At 44.3% G+C, this 19,607-nt stretch overlaps 1 protein-coding gene across 2 annotated transcripts in view; it reads left to right on the plus strand.

The window, feature by feature from the left end:
- The first annotated feature begins 839 nt into the window (after nt 1–839).
- LOC144491741 (protein transport protein Sec61 subunit alpha-like 1) overlaps nt 840–19,607 on the plus strand; it is a 35,458-nt gene continuing 16,690 nt past the window's right edge. Inside the window, exons 1-5 of one of the 2 annotated variants that reach the window (XM_078209987.1) lie at nt 840–999; nt 13,085–13,152; nt 14,997–15,062; nt 15,423–15,501; nt 18,488–18,619. In XM_078209987.1, the coding sequence (XP_078066113.1) occupies nt 993–999; nt 13,085–13,152; nt 14,997–15,062; nt 15,423–15,501; nt 18,488–18,619 (352 nt within the window). In that variant the 5' untranslated portion in view covers nt 840–992. The remainder of the gene's footprint in view (nt 1,000–13,084; nt 13,153–14,996; nt 15,063–15,422; nt 15,502–18,487; nt 18,620–19,607) is intronic. The other variant, XM_078209986.1, reaches the window with a different exon arrangement.

A 19,607-nucleotide genomic window follows, 5' to 3' on the forward strand; every position in this document is an offset into this window, starting at 1 on the left:
ACTTGTTGAGACTCTGAATTGGATTTGATTTGATTGAATTGGAAAAGTATAAAAAAAAACAAAAAAGAATTTCTTCCAAAATGCATCACTTCGCATTTATCCGGATTAAACTCCATCTGCCACCTCTCCGCCCAATTTTCCAGCCTATCTATATCCTGCTGTATTGCCCGACAATGCCCTTCGCTATCCGCAAGTCCAGCCTGTAGTCAGGGGAGTGATTTGAATGTGAAACTCAGCTTGGGATTCAACCACAAACATCCATTAACGCCTCAGCAAGGACAAGAGGGCTTTGCTGCTTCGGGCTTTTCCGTCAAGGGCGTCCAGTCACATCGGCTATTTCCGTCAAAGGCCAATCTGGAGCACTGACCACGTGGCCTGAAGGCCGCTCGTCTCTTTCCGTCAATCCGCCTTCGCCCAGTCGGGCGTTTCCGTGAGTCGGAGGGACGGTCACGTGCTCCCCGATAGCGGGCAGCCGGAATGGCTGCAACTGGGTAGGTGGCGGGGGGGGGGGGGGGGAACGGGAACGTCAGGTGGTACCCGAGCGCGAGCTGCGATTGGTTAGAATCCGGTCCTGGCAAACTAGCAGGTCAGGTGGTACCCGAGCGCGAGCTGCGATTGGTTAGAATCCGGTCCTGGCAAACTAGCAGGTCAGGTGGTACCCGAGCGCGAGCTGCGATTGGTTAGAATCCGGTTTTGGCCGTTTGGAAAGTCATGTGGTACCCGAATGCGGACTGTGATTGGCTAGAACTCGGTCCTGGCAAGTCAGGTGGTACCGGGCACGGGCTGCGATTGGTTGTCGGTCGGGCTCTGCTGCCGTTGCCGGGAGCTGACGTGTCTTTCCAGCCCCGCGCGCCATCGAGCGGACTTTCCCCGGCCTGAGTGAAGGGAGAGAGAGCGGGCGGCGAGTCGCTTTCCCAATCCGAGCCTCCCCCCCCCCTGAGTAACCACCACCGGACAGAGACAGACAAAGCGACAGAGAGAGAGCCGCCAACATGGGCAGTAAGTAACCGAAGCCAGTCACCCACCCACTCAGACTCCCCGAGGCCTCAGCCAAGCCTGGGCCTCGCGTGATTTTTGAAGCCGAGTTTCAGTGCCCTTGTCCCGGCTGATGTGAGGAAGGTCAGATTCCAAAGCTGGAGCCTCGCCCTTCAGCCCGGGAAATGCCTCCCAGCCCGGCCGCCTGGCTCAGGAACCCCGGGGCCACTCAGCCTGGTCCTTGGGTGGGGGTCATTTAAATGCCACGTCGCCCTTTCCATTGACTGATCTCCAGCAGCCAGAGCCCCCCCTCCCTCCTCCTCCCTCACTCCTAAGGGTTCATTCCCCCCACAGGGAAAAACCTCCTCAAAATCACCCCCACTCCCCCTGATTGACCACCTCAGGGCAGAAATGTCTGGTTTGAAGCAATTCATTATCAATCCTTCCTCAGTTGTGTCATTCAGGAAGTTGTTTGATTTGCTTTGATTTATTGTCATATGTATTAGTATACGATGAAAAGTATTGTTTCTTGCACACTGCACAGACAAAGCAAACCGTTCATAGAGAAGTAAAGGAGAGAATTCAGAATGTAGTGTTACAGTCATAGCTAGGGTGGAGAGAAAGATCAACGTACTGCGAGGTAGGTCCATTCAAAAGTCTGACAGCTGCAGGGAAGAAGCTGTTCTTGAGCCGGTTGGTACGTGACCTCAGACTTTTGCATCTTTTTCCTGACGGAAGAAGGTGGAAGAGAGAATAAGAACATAAGAACTAGGAGCAGGAGTAGGCTATTTGGCCCCTTGAGCCTGCTCCGCCATTCAATAAGATCATGGCTGATCTTTTTGCTTACTCAGCTCCACTTACCCGCCCGCTCACCATAACCCTTAATTCCTTTACTGTTCAAAAATTTATCTATCCTTGCCTTAAAAACATTCAATGAGGTAGCCTCAACTGCTTCACTGGGCAGGGAATTCCACAGATTCACAACCCTTTGTGTGAAGAAGTTCCTTCTCAACTCAGTCCTAAATCTGCTTCCCCTTATTTTGAGGCTATGCCCCCTAGTTCTAGTTTCACCTGCCAGTGGAAACAGCTTCCCTGCTTCTATCTTACCTATTCCCTTCATAATCTTATGTTTCTATAAGATCTCCCCTCATTCTTCTGAATTCCAATGAGTATAGCCCCAGTCTACTCAGTCTCTTCTCGTAAGCCAACCTCCTCAACTCCGGAATCAACTTAGTGAATCTCCTCTGCACCCCCTCCAATGCCAGTATATTCTTTCTCAAGTAAGGAGACCAAAACTGTACACAGTACTCCAGGTGTGGCCTCACCAGCACCTTATACAGCTGCAACATAATCATTCCATTTGCCTTCTTAATTACCTGCAAACCAACTCCTTAAGATTCCTGCACAAGGACACCCAGGTCCCTCTGCACAGCAGCATGCTGCAATTTTTTACCGTTTAAATAATAGTCCATTTTGCTGTTATTCCTACCAAAATGGAAGACCTCACATTTACCAACATTGTACTCCATCTGCCAGACCCTCGCCCACTCACTTAAATTATCTATATCCCTTTGCGGACTTTCAGCACCTTCTGCACACTTTGCTCTTCCACCCATCTTAGTGTCATCTGCGAATTTTGACACACTACAGTTGGTCCCCAACTCTAAATCATCTATGTAAATTGTAAACAATTGCGGTCCCAACATTGATCCCTGAGGCACACCACTAGTCACTGATCGCCAATCAGAAAAACACCCATTTACCCCCACTCTTCGCTTTCTGTTATTTAACCAGAAATGTCCGGGCTGTGTGGGGTCCTTGACTATGCTGGCTGCTTTTCCGAGGTGGTGGAAAGTGTAGACAGAGTCAATGGATGGGAGATTGATTTGGGTGATGGATTGGGCTTCATTCATGACCCTTTGTAGTTTCTTGCGGTCTTGGGCAGAGCGAAGCTGTGATATAACCAGAAAGAATGCTTTCTATGGTGCCTCTGTAAAAGTTAGAGTCGTGGTGGACATGTTTTAATGCAGTTGCAATCATTGCAATTGGATTTCTTAACCGATATAATTGCAATTGGTGCAACAATTTGGGCTTCTGGGATGTGTGCATGTTTGGATTGTGGGCTCCACAGCACTCGTCCTTGTTGTGGATAGTCTGCGGTGTAACGTCAACACTCTGTCCATTAAAGAAAGATTTCCAATTCTGTGGTGCCTTGCACAACCGCCCGACGTCTCAAAAGTGTGTTGCAGTGGAGTCACTTTTATAATGTAGGAAATGTGGCAGACAATCCAAAGACAGCAATCTCCCACAAACTAGAGGGAATCATAGAATCCCAACAGTGCAGAAGGAGGCCATTTAGCCCAGGGAGTCTGCACTGACTCCAATAGAGCATCTTACTCCGACTCTATCCCTGTAACCCCACATAATTATCCCACTAGTCCGCCTGACCTGCACATCTTTGGACTCTGGGAGGAAACCGGAGCACCCGAAGGAGAACATGCAAACTCCATACAGACAGTCACTCAAGGCCAGAATTGAGCTTGGGTGTGAACTACTGTGCTGCCCCAGATAATGACCAGATAATCAGCTTGGGTGATGTTGGTTGGTGCTAAATATTGACATCATGGAGAACCTCCGTGTCCTCCTCTGATTTTGTCTGAGATCTTTTATCGCAGACAGCTGGGTCCTTGAATCCATCTGGAAAGGGATTGCACTATCATACAGAATCACCCGTGTGGGCTTCCCTTCCTGTTCTCACACCCTTGTGCTGTTGGTCAAAACATAAATATTGGCCATGACGCCAACTGCTATTCAGAATAGTGCCTTGGGATATTTGATGCACCTTTGACAGTGCAGCACTGAGATGTCTGTGAGGTTTCTGCCGGTTTTAAAGTAATTGTGGTGTTGGGACTGAGGCAAGACTGTTGATATTAATATTGTGTATCTGTGATATCTTGAAGCTCTGTGTTGATGGCGGAGTTTAGATGTCGTGTTCTGAACCATTGTGCGGGATACCAATGTTACAAAGAAGAGAAATATAATGAATTTCTTGAACATAACCTGTGTTTTATTATTTCTTGAAACAACCTAAAAGTGCATCACGATGATGCTCGCTAGGTAGTCTATGGCTAAGTTAAATTCAATGGTAAGTAAATAATTCCAAGCGTATCCCCATCATTACCTTTAGAAAACACTGGTCTGACCTCAAGTGTTGTCGCCAGTCCTGGAAACTGCACTTTAGGAAGTGAAGAGATTCCAGAAAGTAGTGTGGTTCTGGGGATGAGAGACATCAGTTATATGGATAGCTTGGTTCTCTTTGGGAAGTGGGGGTTGAGAGGAGATTTGGTAGAGGTGTTTAAAATCAGTGGATGGAGAGGACAGTTCCCATTGGCAGAACATTTGAGAATCAGAGGAAACTGATTTAAGATGATTGGCAAAAGAGGCAGCGACAGCTTGAAAACCATTTTTAATCAGCGAGTGGTTAGGATCTGGAATGAACTGTCCAAGAGCGTGGTGGAAGCAGATTCAATCATGGCTTTCAAAGGGGAATTGGATAATTATGTGAAGAGGATTTGCAGAGCTATGGGGAAAAGGCAGGAGAGTGGGATAGCTGAGTTTGTCTTGTAGAGAGCTGGCAATGTCATTTGTTTTTAAACTTCCAAAGGGCTCACTAATGCTCACCTTTGTGTCTACATTGCATTTTCTTGGCAGAAAGTAGGATGTGCTGTTGAATCCAGTGTAATGCTTCCTCAGTTGTTTGAACCAGGTGCCTTAACTCAACCTTCAGGGAGGCATTAGTTCCTGCCTCACAGGGACGGCTTGATTCGCTTCAATTGCTTACGTTGTCTTTTAGCTTACAGGCCACACATTCTGGTTGAAAGATTTGATTTATTATTATCACATGTATTAGTATACAGTGAAAAGTATTGTTTCTTGCGCGCTATACAGACAAAGCATAGCATTCATAGAGAAGGAAAGGAGAGAGTGCAGAATGTAGTGTTACAGTCATAGCTAGGGTGTAGAGAAAGATCAACTTAATGCGAGGTAGGTCCATTCAAAAGTCTGACGGCAGCAGGGAAGAAGCTGTTCTTGAGTCGGTTGGTGCGCGATCTTAGACTTCTGTATCTTTTTCCTGACGGAAGGAGGTGGATACCAGATATCCAGTCTCATTTTATATAGGATCTTTCTGGTCATCTGCATGAATTTGAGCTTGTGTGCAAAGATGGAGGGGAAGCCAGTTATTGACATGTCTATTTTTGGTCATTCACACTGGAAGGGCTGGTCAAGTATTTTCTGTTCAACTACAAGTACAAACGTTCTGTAACTGAGCTAAGCTGAGTGTTGTTAGCAAGCATTTTCTAACTTGTTACCTTGATATGATGCATGTCACTCTCTCAGGCGCACACACACAAGGATAGGATGCAACCCCCCAGTCCGTAGTGCCAACCCTACAGAATTCTAATGCCTTTTGCATCATGATATCTTGTACTCCTACACCCAGACTGCAGAATGCATCTCCAGTCTCTCTTTAGGCCGTCAATCCTAATTCAGTCATTCACATTGGTGCTGATTTCTGTAACGGGATATCCATCTCGTGTATGTGATGATCTTTACCTCTGCCAAAAACAAATCTGCTTGTCACTTGAAGGCAAGTCAGGCTGTTCGACCAAACACTAATGTTTGATTGCAGAACCAACTAGTACCTAACCTAAATGTGCTTTTAAATAATCTACAAATGTGGCCCCTATGCCACTCTTAACCTGTTTAGTTGAAATAGTTGACCTGCATAAACACACCCTAGTCCTTTCCTTATTTCATAAAGTCCGTCAACTCGCACCCAATGTCTGTGCTTTTCTGAAGAATATGGACCCAGCTTACTAACCTTGCAATAGTGGGAGCCTTCGTCTCACACGGCGATGGTTTGTGCTGTGGTAGGTCAGCTTTGTATCAAGTGTCGCCTGGTGTGACTCATGAACCCCGTTCTGGAATTTGCTGCAGAGGGAGACAGTGGGTGCACAATTCACGGGCCTCTGATTTCTCTGGGGTCCCTCTCTAACATAGAACAGTACAGCACAGTACAGGCCCTTCGGCCCTTGATGTTGTGCCGCGCTTTGTCCGAAACCAAGATCAAGCTATCCCACTCCCAATCATTCTGGTGTGCTCCATGTGCCTATCCAATAACCGCTTAAATGTTTCTAAAGTGTCTGACTCCACTATCACTGCAGGCAGTCCATTCCACACCCAACCACTCTGAGTCAAGATTCTACCTCGGATCTCCCTCCATGAGCCTTATAGTTATGCTCCCTAGTAACAGCTACATCCACCCGAGGAAATAGTTTCTGAACGTCCACTCTATCTATCCCCCTCATCATCTTATAAACCTCTAAGTCGCCTCTCATCCTCCTCCGCTCTAAAGAGAAAAGCCCTAGCTCCCTCAACCTTTCCTCATAAGACCTACCCTCCAAAACAGGCAGCATCCTAGTAAATTTCCTTTGCACTCTCTCCAATGCTTCCACATCCTTCTTATAGTGAGGTAACCAGAACTGCACACAGTATTCCAAATGTGGTCTCACCAAGGTCCTGTACAGTTGCAGCATAACCCCACGGCTCTTAAACTCAAACCCCCTGTTAATAAATGAGTTAATAAAGAGCCTTCTTCACGGCTCTATCCACTTGAGTGGCAACCTTCAGAGATCTGTGGATATGAACCCCAAGATCTCTGTTCCTCCACATTCCTCAGAACCCTGCCGTTGACCCTGTAATCCGCATTCAAATTTGTCCTACCAAAATGAATCACCTCGCACTTATCAAGGTTAAAATCCATCTGCCATTTTTCGGCCCAGCTCTGCATCCTATCAATGTCTCTTTGCAGCCTACAACAGCCCTCCACCTCATCCACTACTCCACCAATCTTGGTGTCATCAGCAAATTTCCTGATCCACCCTTCAGCCCCCTCCTCTAAGTCATTAATAAAAATCACAAATAGCAGAGGACCCAGCACTGATCCCTGTGGTACACCGCTGGTAACTGGTCTCCAGTCTGAAAATTTTCCACCCACCACCACCGTCTGTCTTTTATGAGATAGCCAGTTACTTATCCAATCGGCCAAATTTCCCTCTATCCCACACCTCCTTACTTTCTTCATGAGCCGACCATGGGGGACCTTATCAAACGCCTTACTAAAATCCATGCATACGACATCAACTGCTCTACCTTCATCTACACACTTAGTTACCTCCTCAAAGAATTCAATCAAATTTGTGATGCAAGACTTACCCTTCATGAATCCGTGTTGACTATCCCGGATTAAGCTGCATCATTCTAAATGGTCATAAATCCTATCCCTCATGACCTTTTCCATTAACTTACCGACCACCGAAGTGAGACTAACCGGCCTTTAATTACCAGGGTCATTCCTATTTCCTTTCTTGAACAGAGGAACAACATTCGCAACTGTCCAGTCCTCTGGCATTATCCCTGTGGACAGTGAGGACCCAAAGATCAAAGCCAAAGGCTCTGCAATCTCATCCCTTGCCTCCCAAAGAATCCTAGGATATATCCCATCTGGCCCAGGGGACTTATCGACCCTCAGGTTTTTCAAAATTGCTAATACATCTTCCCTCAGGACATCTACCTCCTCCAGCCTATCAGCCTGTATCTCTCTCACATCCTCAAAAACATGGTCCCTCTCCTTGGTGAACACTGAAGAAAAGTATTCATTCATCACCTCTCCTATCTCTTCTAACTCCATGCACAAGTTCCCACTATTGTCTTGACCAGCCCTAACCTCGCCCTGGTCATTCTTTTATTTCTCACATAAGAGTAAAATGCCTTGGGGTTTTCCTTGATTCGACCCGCCAAGGACTTTTCATGCCCCCTCCTAGCTCTCCTAAGCCTTTTTTTAGCTCATTCTCTATTCTGCTTTTCAGTTCTGCTCACCTTTTCTAAAGAATCATCCTTCAGAGGTTACAGTCATCAATGGCTGTCTCCCAATTGTCAACGTCCACCATATCTCATTTGTAGATGTCTTTGTTGCGGAGGCATGGACACCCAGGAGGTCATGGCTCAGTGGCCAGTTCACCATACAGAAAGCCTTTGGGTACAGATGCTCATCCATCTGATGAACATAGGCGAAGTAGTGCATGTTTTTCGGCTTGGCAATGAGTATGCTAATGGAATTAGCATGCTCCAGGACCTCAAAGAACAAAGAACAGTACAGCACAGGAAACAGGCCCTTCGGCCCTCCAAGCCTGTGCCGCTCCTTGGTCCAACTAGACCAATCGTTTGTATCCCTCCATTCCCAGGCTGCTCATGTGACTATCCAGGTAAGTCTTAAACGATGTCAGCGTGCCTGCCTCCACCACCCTACTTGGCAGCGCATTCCAGGCCCCCACCACCCTCTGTGTAAAAAACGTCCCTCTGATGTCTGAGTTATACTTCGCCCCTCTCAGCTTGAGCCCGTGACCCCTCGTGATCGTCACCTCCGACCTGGGAAAAAGCTTCCCACTGTTCACCCTATCTATACCCTTCATAATCTTGTATACCTCTATTAGATCTCCCCTCATTCTCCGTCTTTCCAAGGAGAACAACCCCAGTCTACCCAATCTCTCCTCATAGCTAAGACCCTCCATACCAGGCAACATCCTGGTAAACCTTCTCTGCACTCTCTCCAATGCCTCCACGTCCTTCTGGTAGTGTGGCGACCAGAACTGGACGCAGTACTCCAAATGTGGCCTAACCAGCGTTCTATACAGCTGCATCATCAGACTCCAGCTTTTATACTCATTGGTGACTTTGTCCTGCCAGGAGATGTGGCGATGTCTGAGCATGGACTTGAACGTAGTGGAGGACTTGCCCCTGTCTACATCAATGGGGACAAAGTAGAAATGGTCGAGAGCTTCAGGTTTTTAGGCATCCAGATCAGCAACAACCAGTGCCGTGCCCACCCCCCATGCTGGCTCCACGCTGACACTATCATTAAGAAAGCCTCTACTTTCTCAGAAGACTAAGGAAATTTGGCATTTCTGCTACGCCTCTGTCCAACCTTTACAGATGCACCATAGGAAGCATTCTTTCTGGTTGTATCACAGCTTGGTATGGCTCCTGCTCTGCCCAAGACTGCAAGATGCTACAAAGGGTCATGAACAAAGTCCAGTCTAACATGCAAATCAGTCTCCCATCCATTGGCTCTGTCTACACTTCCTGCTGCCTTGGAAAAGCAGCCAGCATAATCAAGGACCCCACGCACCCCGGACACACTCTCTTCCACCTTCCATCGGGAAAAGATACAAAAGTCTGAGGACACGTAACCAAGCGACTCAAGAACAGCTTCCTCCCTGCTGCCATCAGACTTTTGAATGGACCTACCTCGCATTAAGTTGATCTTTCTTTACATCCTAACTATGACTAACACATTCTCCTTTCCTTCTCTATGTACGGTATGCTTTGTCTGTATAGTGCACAAGAAAGAATACTTTTCACTGTAAACTAATGTGATAAATCAAATCAAAAGTTTTTCTTCAACCTAGCTTGTATTGTCTCATCTCTGGAGAGTGCACTGATGATACAGGCTTGGTGGATTCTCGGTTTGGTGTTGTCAGTCAGGTTGCTATTGTTCCACACACTTGGATGTAACAGCTGGAGCTTTTGTGGTGATTGGTTTCATTGTCAAGTGTCATTTTGCTGGTGATAATGGAATCTAGAAGCATGAAGCTGTCAACAGCATCCAGTGGTACACTCAGTGCTGATAGTCTGACAGAGTACATTTAAAAACTATAGCACAAATTCAAAATAATGGGCAAGAGCAGTGGATGTCGGGGAAAATGTTTTCAACCCGAGAGCGGTTGGCGTGCGCCTGAAATGGTGGTGGAGGCAGGTTTGATCGAAGTATTCAAAAGGAATTGGAATTGAAAAGAGGGAACATGCAGGGATAAGGCACGGGAATGGAACTAGGTGGAATGCTCTTTCAGCAAGCCAGTGCAGATTCGATGGGCTGAATGGCCCACCTTCTGCATTGCAGCAATATCCTGGACTATAATCTTTATCACCTTGGTGATGGTCAGATCAAACATGTTGAGCTTGCCAAGGTAACCGCAATATTTTAATCTGGTCATAACCAGTAGTAAGAAGTTTAACAACACCAGGTTAAAGTCCAACAGGTTTATTTGGTAGCAAAAGCCACACAAGCTTTCGAGGCTCTGAGCCCCTTCTTCAGGTGAGTGGGAATTCTGTTCACAAACAGAACTTATAAGACACAGACTCAATTTACATGAATAATGGTTGGAATGCGAATACTTACAACTAATCCAGTCTTTAAGAAACAAAACAATGGGAGTGGAGAGAGCATCAAGACAGGCTAAAAAGATGTGTATTGTCTCCAGACAAGACAGCCAGTGAAACTCTGCAGGTCCACGCAACTGTGGGAGTTACAAATAGTGTGACATAAATTCTGATTCTAGGATCGCATGATAAAGACTCAGGAGGAAAAAAGCAGAAATATTTATGTGAAATAGTGTGACATAAACCCAATATCCCGGTTGAGGCCGTCCTTGTGTGTGCGGAACCTGGCTATCAGTTTCTGCTCCGCGACTCTGCGCTGTTCTGTTTGTGAACAGAATTCCCACTCACCTGAAGAAGGGGCTCAGAGCCTCGAAAGCTTGTGTGGCTTTTGCTACCAAATAAACCTGTTGGACTTTAACCTGGTGTTGTTAAACTTCTTACTGTGTTTACCCCAGTCCAACGCCGGCATCTCCACATCATCATAACCAGTAGCACAGACACGCTGGCCCCAATGGCCTGAATCTGTACTGTTAGCATGTTGTAGCCTTCTACAAGAATTCAGTGTCAGCCCCATAAGAAGCAAAAATATCTGGATATAGTATTTATTGTAGCTGAGGCCTAACCCATGTGTTAGTAAAAAGACAGTATTTCTGGAATGAGGGTGTGGTGGCAATTTTCTTTCCGTTTGAAGGTCATCTGATTTGTAGTGAGTTTGGAAAGAGGCAACTGTACAGAGCTGAAGCAACGTGTTTCTAGAACGGGAAAATCACAGGAGCTGTGCATTATATTCCGTGTTGCCACTGACCTTGAAATATTGATGTTAGTGCCCTGCTAATAGGGAGAAGCATATTGAAGTATTGCTGCTATAAATTTGTCCTTCAATAGCCAGTGGCACACCTGTATTTTACCTTGTGTCATATAAGTATTTCCATTGTTCCCTTAAATTAAAATAAATTGGTAGAGTACTCCCCCCCCCCCCCCCCCCCCAAATCCCCACACACACACACACACACACCCTCCCCCCACACTCCCTTATTATCCTCCAAAATCTTTGACATGACAACTGTGTGGAAGTGCAGCATCGAGGTTCCACTGAAATTCAGTGATCAGGAAAATAGTCAGACTGAGTGACTTCCAATGTGTGATTTTGTTTTTCATTTATGGGACCATAAAACCAGAAATTGCTGGATGAACTCAGCAGATCTGGCAGCATCTGTGGAGAGAGACAGAGTTCATATTTCGAGCCCATTCTATTCTTCAGAGCTCTGAAGAAGAGTCATGCAGACTCCACCCTAACTCTGCTTCTCACTCCACAGATGCTGCCAGACCTGTTGGGAGTCTTTCCAGCACTTTCTGTATTTATTTCAGATTTGCAGCATCCGCAGTATTTTGCTTTTATTTCAGGCATTGAGCCATAGAGTCAAATATTTTGGGTTGAATTCCCTCTATGCACGGTTGGTAAGCTAGCTGATATTTGTTGGGGGTGGAGAGATACCAGCAGGAGTGCTGCAGTTTTGCTTCATGACCTGGTTTATTTCTGCTGCCGCCAGTATTTCGTATCTCTTCGTGGAGAGTGCATGTCTGTCCATTGGAGAGGATCAAGCCTCCATTATGTTGCTTCTGTTGTTGAATAGCCCGTATTACGCTTGTTGCAAAGTGTTGTACATGCAGTAGAAGCAGGAATCTCGTACCTTGGTCACTGTGTCCCTACAAGAAGTCAGTTTTTTTCAGAAGTTAATTGGGTGGGGAATAGAACTCAATTGAAAATAGTTCATAGAATCATAGAAACCCTACAGTGCAGAAGGAGGCCATTCGGCCCATCGAGTCTGCACCGACCACAATCCCACCCAGGCCCTACCCCCACATATTTACCCACTAATCCCTCTAACCTACGCATCCCAGGACTCTAAGGGGCAATTTTTAACCTGGCCAATCAACCTAACCCGCACATCTTTGGACCATGGGAGGAAACCGGAGCACCCGGAGGAAACCCACGCAGACACGAGGAGAATGTGCAAACTCCACACAGACAGTGACCCGAGCCGGGAATCGAACCCAGGACCCTGGAGCTGTGAAGCAGCAGTGCTAACCACTGTGCTACCGTGCCGCCCAATATATTTGGTTCGCAGAAGATCAGAGTTTCTTGCTGATGCCTGACCTAGCCAGACCTGAGGATTACAGTACATTTGTTATCCAGCACTCTATCAACCGGAATTCTCTGCTAACCAGATCTCTGACCCTCTAATATAAATTGTTACTTTACCAAATGGAAACATTTATGAAGTAATCTGGAATCCATACTGTATCATTTTATACTTTGTTTTGATGCACCTTTGAATATTGGCGGCACAGTGGTTAGCACTGCTGCCTCACAGCTCCAGGGACCCGGGTTCGATTTCCGGCTTGGGTCATTGTCTGTGTGGAGTTTGCACGCTGTCTGCGTGGGTTTCTTCCGGGTGCTCCGGTTTCCTCCCACAGCCCAAAGATGTGCGGGTTAGGTGGATTGGCCATGCTAAATTGCCCCTTAGTGTCAGGGGGACCAGCTAGCGTAAATGCAAGGGGTTATGGAGATAGGGTCGGGTGGGATTGTGGTTGGTGCAGACTCGATTGGCCGAATAGCCTCCTTCTGCACTATAGATTCTACGAATATTAGAAGCAAATGGCTGTTCTTTACATCCTGAGTACTTGTTGCAAATTAATTGGAACTCTCCATTAAGTGGCATTACTGACAGCACCCATTCCCTGTGCATGCTGGATAATATGTTACAGTATTTGGTGCTGCATGTTTAATATTTTTTAAATAATTAATTGTGCTTGCCTTGCTTTCCAGTAAAATTCCTTGAAGTTATCAAACCATTCTGTGCGGTGTTACCAGAAATCCAAAAGCCAGAAAGAAAGGTAAATTTTGCCAACCATTTTCTTAATCTGCAACTCTCTCTTTCATAAAGGCTAGATTACAGAAAGGTGGACGGTGTGGGTAATGATGTGTTGGTATGAACTGTATGGCCATACCATTTCTATCTGTGAAATTTCAGGTACAGCACCCAGTTTACTTGATGCATAGTCTCATAACACGGAGCTCTCATTAACCAGGTGCAAGGTTGTTTAGCCTAGTCTTTGCCACTGGGAGTACAATCTCTCTTTCCTCTCTGGAGATTGGGATTAAGATACTGAAGCTGTGGTTGTCTGTGTGCTATTTTTAGATGCCTTATTATCTGTGTGCTTTGGGAATGCAGTTAACCTGTAAATATTAACACTTACAAGTTATACTTGAGAATTCATCGTACTTTAAATAACGTGTAACCCATATTCATACAGGCATGGCAAACCAGGCTAAAATTGAAAGTCATTTACAGGTTGCTCTTACTATTTTGAGCCTCATTTAAAAGAAATTGGGCACAGCTGGGTGCACTATAGTCTGAAACATGGTCACTCCCATGTTGGAAGAATTGTTCCAATGCCTAACCAAATGCAGTGTGCTATTGCAGGGCAGTTGGGCAGCAGCGACGAGCATGCTGAGCAGGGCTCCTATTCACCGAATAGCTGCAAATCAGGAAATGGGCGGGAGGAGCAACTCCGAAAAATTACAATCACCAGGGAAGTGGCTTTGAGCAAATTTGTGGGGTCTGTGTGCTGACAAATCCCCAGATGCAGATGGACTTCGTGCTAAGGTCTTGAAAGAAGTGGCCAATGAGGTAGTTATTGCATTGGTTTAATTTTCCAAAATTTCCTAGTTTCTGGGTAAGTTCCATTAGATTGTAACGTAGCAAATGTAACCCCTTTATGCAAGAAGGGAGGAAGACAGAAAGCAGGAAACTACAGGCCTAACATCCATCATGGGGAATGTGCTAGAAGCCATTATTAAAGATGTTAAAACTGGGAACTTGGAAAAATTCACGGCAATCAGGCAGCGTCAACATGGCTTTATGAAAGGGAAATCATGTTTAATTCATCGGAGTTCTTTGAAGGAGTCGTGTGGATAAAGGGGAACCAGGGAATGTGCTGTACTTGGATTTGGGTAGGCATTTGATAAGGTGCCACATCATGGGTACTGAGGAAAATAAAAGCTCATGGTATAGGGGATAACATATTGGCATGTATTGAAGATTGACTGGCTAACAGGAAACAGTTGGCATAAATGGGCCTTTTTCTGGATGGCAGGATCTGACGAGTAGTGTGTCATGGGTATCAATGCAGGGCCTCAACTTTTTACTATTTATATAAATAACTTGGATGAAGATATGGTTGCTAAATTTGCTGATGGCATAGAGATAGGTAGGAAAGTAAACTCTGAAGAGGACATAAGGAGGCTACAAAGGGATGTGGGTTAAGTGAGTGGACAAAAATCTGGCAAATCTTCCATTGCTCAAAATCGCTCATTTTGCAGGGAGAATTTTAAAATGGTGAGAGATTGCAGAACTCGGAGGTGCAGAGGGATCTGGGTGTCCCAGTGCGTGAATCACAGAAGTATACAGGTGCAGCAAGTAATTAGGAAAGCAGATTGAATGTTGAATTTGTATGTTGGTGTGATAGTCTCCACGTCCCTCTGGACTTTCTAAAATTGACTGAAGTTTTACTAGCTAGGAGTATGAGGTGGGTGGATAGAGTTCAGGTACAAATCAGCCGTGATGTAATTGATTGGGACAGATTGGAGGGACTGACTGGGCTTCTCCTGTTACTGATTCAGAGAACTGGTATATCGGTTGACCCAATGTTTCAATGCTCTAATTCTGTTTTTCTAGATTCAGTTTCGAGAAAAAGTACTATGGACAGCGATTACACTCTTCATCTTCTTAGTCTGTTGCCAGGTCAGTTGTTTCCAAACTTTTCAAAGTTACTTGTTTCACTTTCAAATATTTGTGCTGGAAACAAAATGGTAGAAATTTAGTTGAGGGTTTAATTAATTTACAGCACATTCCAATAATGCCGTAGAGTATAATTACCAAGAAAAAAATTTTCAATGAGAACCTGAGAGAAGAAATGATTTGCCTTATTTCCCCTGTTCACATGCTGAGTAACCGTGATTCCGGTATTCTGTATTTCCCATCACCTGCATCTACTTTTCTTGTCCCAAGTATAATTAGCATTTTGTAATAGATAAATAATATAAATAAAAATGTCTCAGGAAAGCTATAATTATCAACTACTTTGTTTCCAAATCTCTTCAGATTCCTTTATTTGGTATCATGTCATCAGACTCTGCAGATCCCTTCTACTGGATGAGAGTCATTCTGGCTTCAAACAGAGGTAATGGAGACTTATTTTAAATCAAACTTGATGCCCAAAGTTAGTTTGGGCAGAGGAGTGGCACTTAGGTGGCCCAAGAGGCACTTATGACCGATCACCTCTTCACTGTGTCTGTTGCTAGACTGTGTGTCTGTGAGCCTCCATTCCTCACAGCTGTGGGCTGTGAAATTGGAACTCAATAATGTTCTCACTTCTCTTCCTGTGCTGTCAAAGACAGGAAGGAAATTAGCCAGATTGGCCACATCAGTCTCTGTAGTGAGTAGAGTTTTCCAGCTCGAACGTCGTTTATTCCACAAGAACTATCAATTCTCTGGGTTTCCCTCCTCTGCGTACATACCTGGTTCCAGTTACCTAATATAACACGTTTGAAACCTGATACTGATGCTGTCCATGCAGAACACCATTTTAATTATTTTCTGGTGGAATATGTTGGATCGTTCCTCAAGTTGGAGATTGCTCAAGATCCCAGAGCTTGTCAAACATTTGATGATCTAACGAACAGGAGGACTTTTTCCTGTGCAATGTAGCTTCAAATTTGTACGCTTGATGGGGGTAGCATGCACATTAAATTAGTCTGTCTCTGCAGCGTATCCATTCAGTCCAGCCAATACATGCTAGTGTCTGTGCTCCACTCGAACCTCTTCCCATCTTTCCTCATCTAACTCTTATCTTCTTCGTGTGCTTGTCTTTAAATGCATCTGTAAAATTTGCTTCAGCCACTCCCTGCAGTAGTGAGTTACTAATTCTCAGCACACTCTGGGTAAAGATGTTTCCTTTGAATTCCCTGTTGGATTTCTTGGTGACTTATGTTGATGGCCTCTAGATTTGCTCTTCTCCACAAGAGGAAATTTCCCCTCTGTATCCACTGTCAAAATCTTTCATCTTAAAAGACCTCTCTAGTAGGCCACCCCAAATGCCCCTGCCTGCCACCCCACCCTGCCATGAGAAAGGGAAACAGGCTGTCAGTTTTTCTCTGATATATATATTTATGCACATTCCTGATATCACCTTCAGAAATCATCTCCAAGTGCCTCTATATCCTTTTACATAATACAGTGATCGGAACTGCGCACACTACTCATTTCAATACAGGTTTAGCCTAACTTACTTTTCAATTCTATCCCTCTAGAAATAAAGCCCAGTGCTTGGTTTTATTTTTTAAGTCTTGGTTACCTGAGGCACAATTTTTAGTGATGGTATATTTGTACTCCAAGATCCTCTTATTCCTGTACCCTTCTTAAACTTGCAACTTCCAAGTTAAGTGACCTCCTTATTCTTACCAAAGGTACTCTGTCATGTTTACCTGTGTTGAATTTCATTTGCCAATTCTGCAAGTTTATTAATTTCTTCTTGCAATTTGCTGCAGGCTGTCTTGGTAATGACCTAAATTTGGTGTCATCTGAAGATTTAGAAATTGTGTTTTTGATTTCAAGTCAAAATCATTCATGTAAATTGTAAACAGTAGTGGTCCAGGCACTGATCCGCCTTCTGCCACCCTAAATAACTCCCCTTTAGTTCCACTCTTAGCTTTCTGTCTTGAAGCCAGCTGGCAAACCGTTCTGCCACTTGCCCCCTGACTCCATGTTCTCTCATATTTATTTGTTTATCATGGGACACCTTATCAAAAGCCCTTTGAAAATCCAGACAAATTACATCTACTGCATTTCCATTGTCAACTCTGTTACTACTTTTAAAAATTCAGTAAGTTTGGTCAAGTGAGATTTTCACTTTTTGAAATCCATGCTGACCATTCAACATATTTTTCATTTTTAGATATTCTTCCTTTCTCTCCTTTGCATCCCATTATGATTCTTACACTATCCTACAATTCCCTGGACATGTCCCCCTTCTCAAATATACAACATGAAAATAGCGGGAGTAGACTACATGGCTGCTCCACCATTCAACGTGATCATTTCTGACCTTGGGCATCAACTCCATTTTCCTGCCTGTTCCCCACACCCCTTAATTTTCTGACAGACTAAAAATCTGTCTATCCCAGGATTATATTGGAATTGCATCAGTCCTCTGGCACAAGCAATCTCTCTCCTCTTTCTCATTTAGATTCCTGTAAAATATGTGAATGCAATCCATCCGGATTAGGGTCTTAAAACCATTTGAATTTATTTAATTTATTCAATACATTTATTTTGAATGCACTTATCAATTTGCTCATCTTATCCTTCACTGTCACGTCTACCTGTTGTATTTCCCTGGTAGATACTAAAGCAAAATAATTTAATATTTCTGTCAGATCTCTTATTGCCTGTGGTATTTATTATCTTGTCTATCCCTTTAATGGTCCTAGCCCCATCACAGCCTTCCTTTTTTGTATTCTGTGCCTGTAAAATATTTTACTATTTAGTTTCATGATCCTTGATTATTTCATTATGTAATTTTTCTGTCTTTTTAATTGATTTTTAGCTTCTGTCCCCGTCTCTCGGAGCATGCTGCTGTCTATGTACTTAATGTAATGCCTCTTTCCTAACCCTCTATTGTTCCATTCTGTCTCCATTCATGCATGAAATCTCACTTGTGTTTGGTTCTTTTATTGTCCCTTCAGCATTATAACAGGCATGTTAATTGCTATCTCAGAGTGTAATCGATTGTAAATCGGTGCAATTTGATATGCACTTGTGTGCAGTTTATCATTTATTATATCTGGCTTTCTCAAAGACCGGCAGTGTAACTAACATTGTTCCACACCTCAAAGTGTCATCTCCAGATACAAGCTAATTTTGGAAGGGAAAGCTTTGCGAATTACATTCGGTATGCTTTTTTCACAGATCGGGTTGCAGGGTATAGAAACTTTGAACCTCTAATTTAACGTAGACGGTTACTGTTCAAACTGGAGGCAAATCCAGATAGTTACCATCAGTCATGTTGAAGTTAAAATAGACACTGCAGTTTGGAAAGTACTAAATGTGATAATTAAACACTTTTTGAAAAGATTGTTAATGATATTAAAAGACCGTTTTAAATTTAGGTACACTGATGGAACTCGGTATTTCACCGATTGTCACGTCGGGTCTCATCATGCAGCTTCTGGCAGGTGCAAAGATTATTGAAGTTGGCGACACTCCCAAAGATCGAGCTCTCTTCAATGGAGCTCAGAAACGTGAGTATCACAATCCTGTTTGGCACAGCAATGGATTGGCATCTTTTTGTGATGTTGCAAAGTATTTATAGTGCAGAAATGACTTTGTGTGATGAGACCATAGAAAATAGGAAGAGGAGTAGGCTGTTTGACCCCTCGAGTCTTCTCCGCCATTCAATAGGATCATGGCTGGTCAACATTCCTCGTGTCCACTTTCCTGCCCTTTCCCCGTAACCATAATGGGATCGTGCTGGTGTTTGTGTCCACATGAACCTCCTTCCATCCCTCCGTCTAATCCCATTCATCTACTGCTCTTGATCTTCTAAGTGGTGGAGGTCACCCAAGGGACAGCACACACTGCCGGGTTTGCATAGAGTTAGTTGGAATTTTCCAGCACAGGAACCAGCCATTCAGTCCAACTACATTCATCTCGCCTATCATCTTCTAATCCCATTATCATAACCTTCTGCTCCTTTCTTCCTTGTGTTTATCTAGCTTTTCCTAAATGTATCTATGATCTCTATCACAACTATTCTCTCCAGTGGTCAGTTCCGCTCTCTGGGTAGAGAAAATTCTCCTGAATTCCCTGTTGGATGTTTTAGTAACTATCTGTTTGTTATCCTTTGTGCTGGTCTCCCACAGTGGGAATGCCTTCTCAATATCAACCCCATCCAACTCTTTTGTAATTTTAAGGATAATTTTAAGAATTATCATGACATTGCTCAGTCTTCTCTTTCCTGGAGAAAAGCTCCACTTTCTCTTGGTTGTTTGCTGACAGATGTTGAATGAGTAGGTCAGTTTTAGTCGTATTTACATTAGTTTTGCTTCTGGGCATCAGGGTTCTGATGTGCTTCAGTCTGCTTCTATTTTGTTTTAATTGCTCTGATTGCCAGTATCATACCTGTAGCCGCCAGTGCAATCATCCTACAGTCTTAATCCAAGTCTGAAGCATAGAATCTTAAGTGTATAATGAGTGGCTTTTCCATTAATATCATCATTTCACAGACCT

This window comes from Mustelus asterias, chromosome 3 (genome assembly GCF_964213995.1).
Source record: "Mustelus asterias chromosome 3, sMusAst1.hap1.1, whole genome shotgun sequence".
Taxonomy (NCBI): domain Eukaryota; kingdom Metazoa; phylum Chordata; class Chondrichthyes; order Carcharhiniformes; family Triakidae; genus Mustelus; species Mustelus asterias.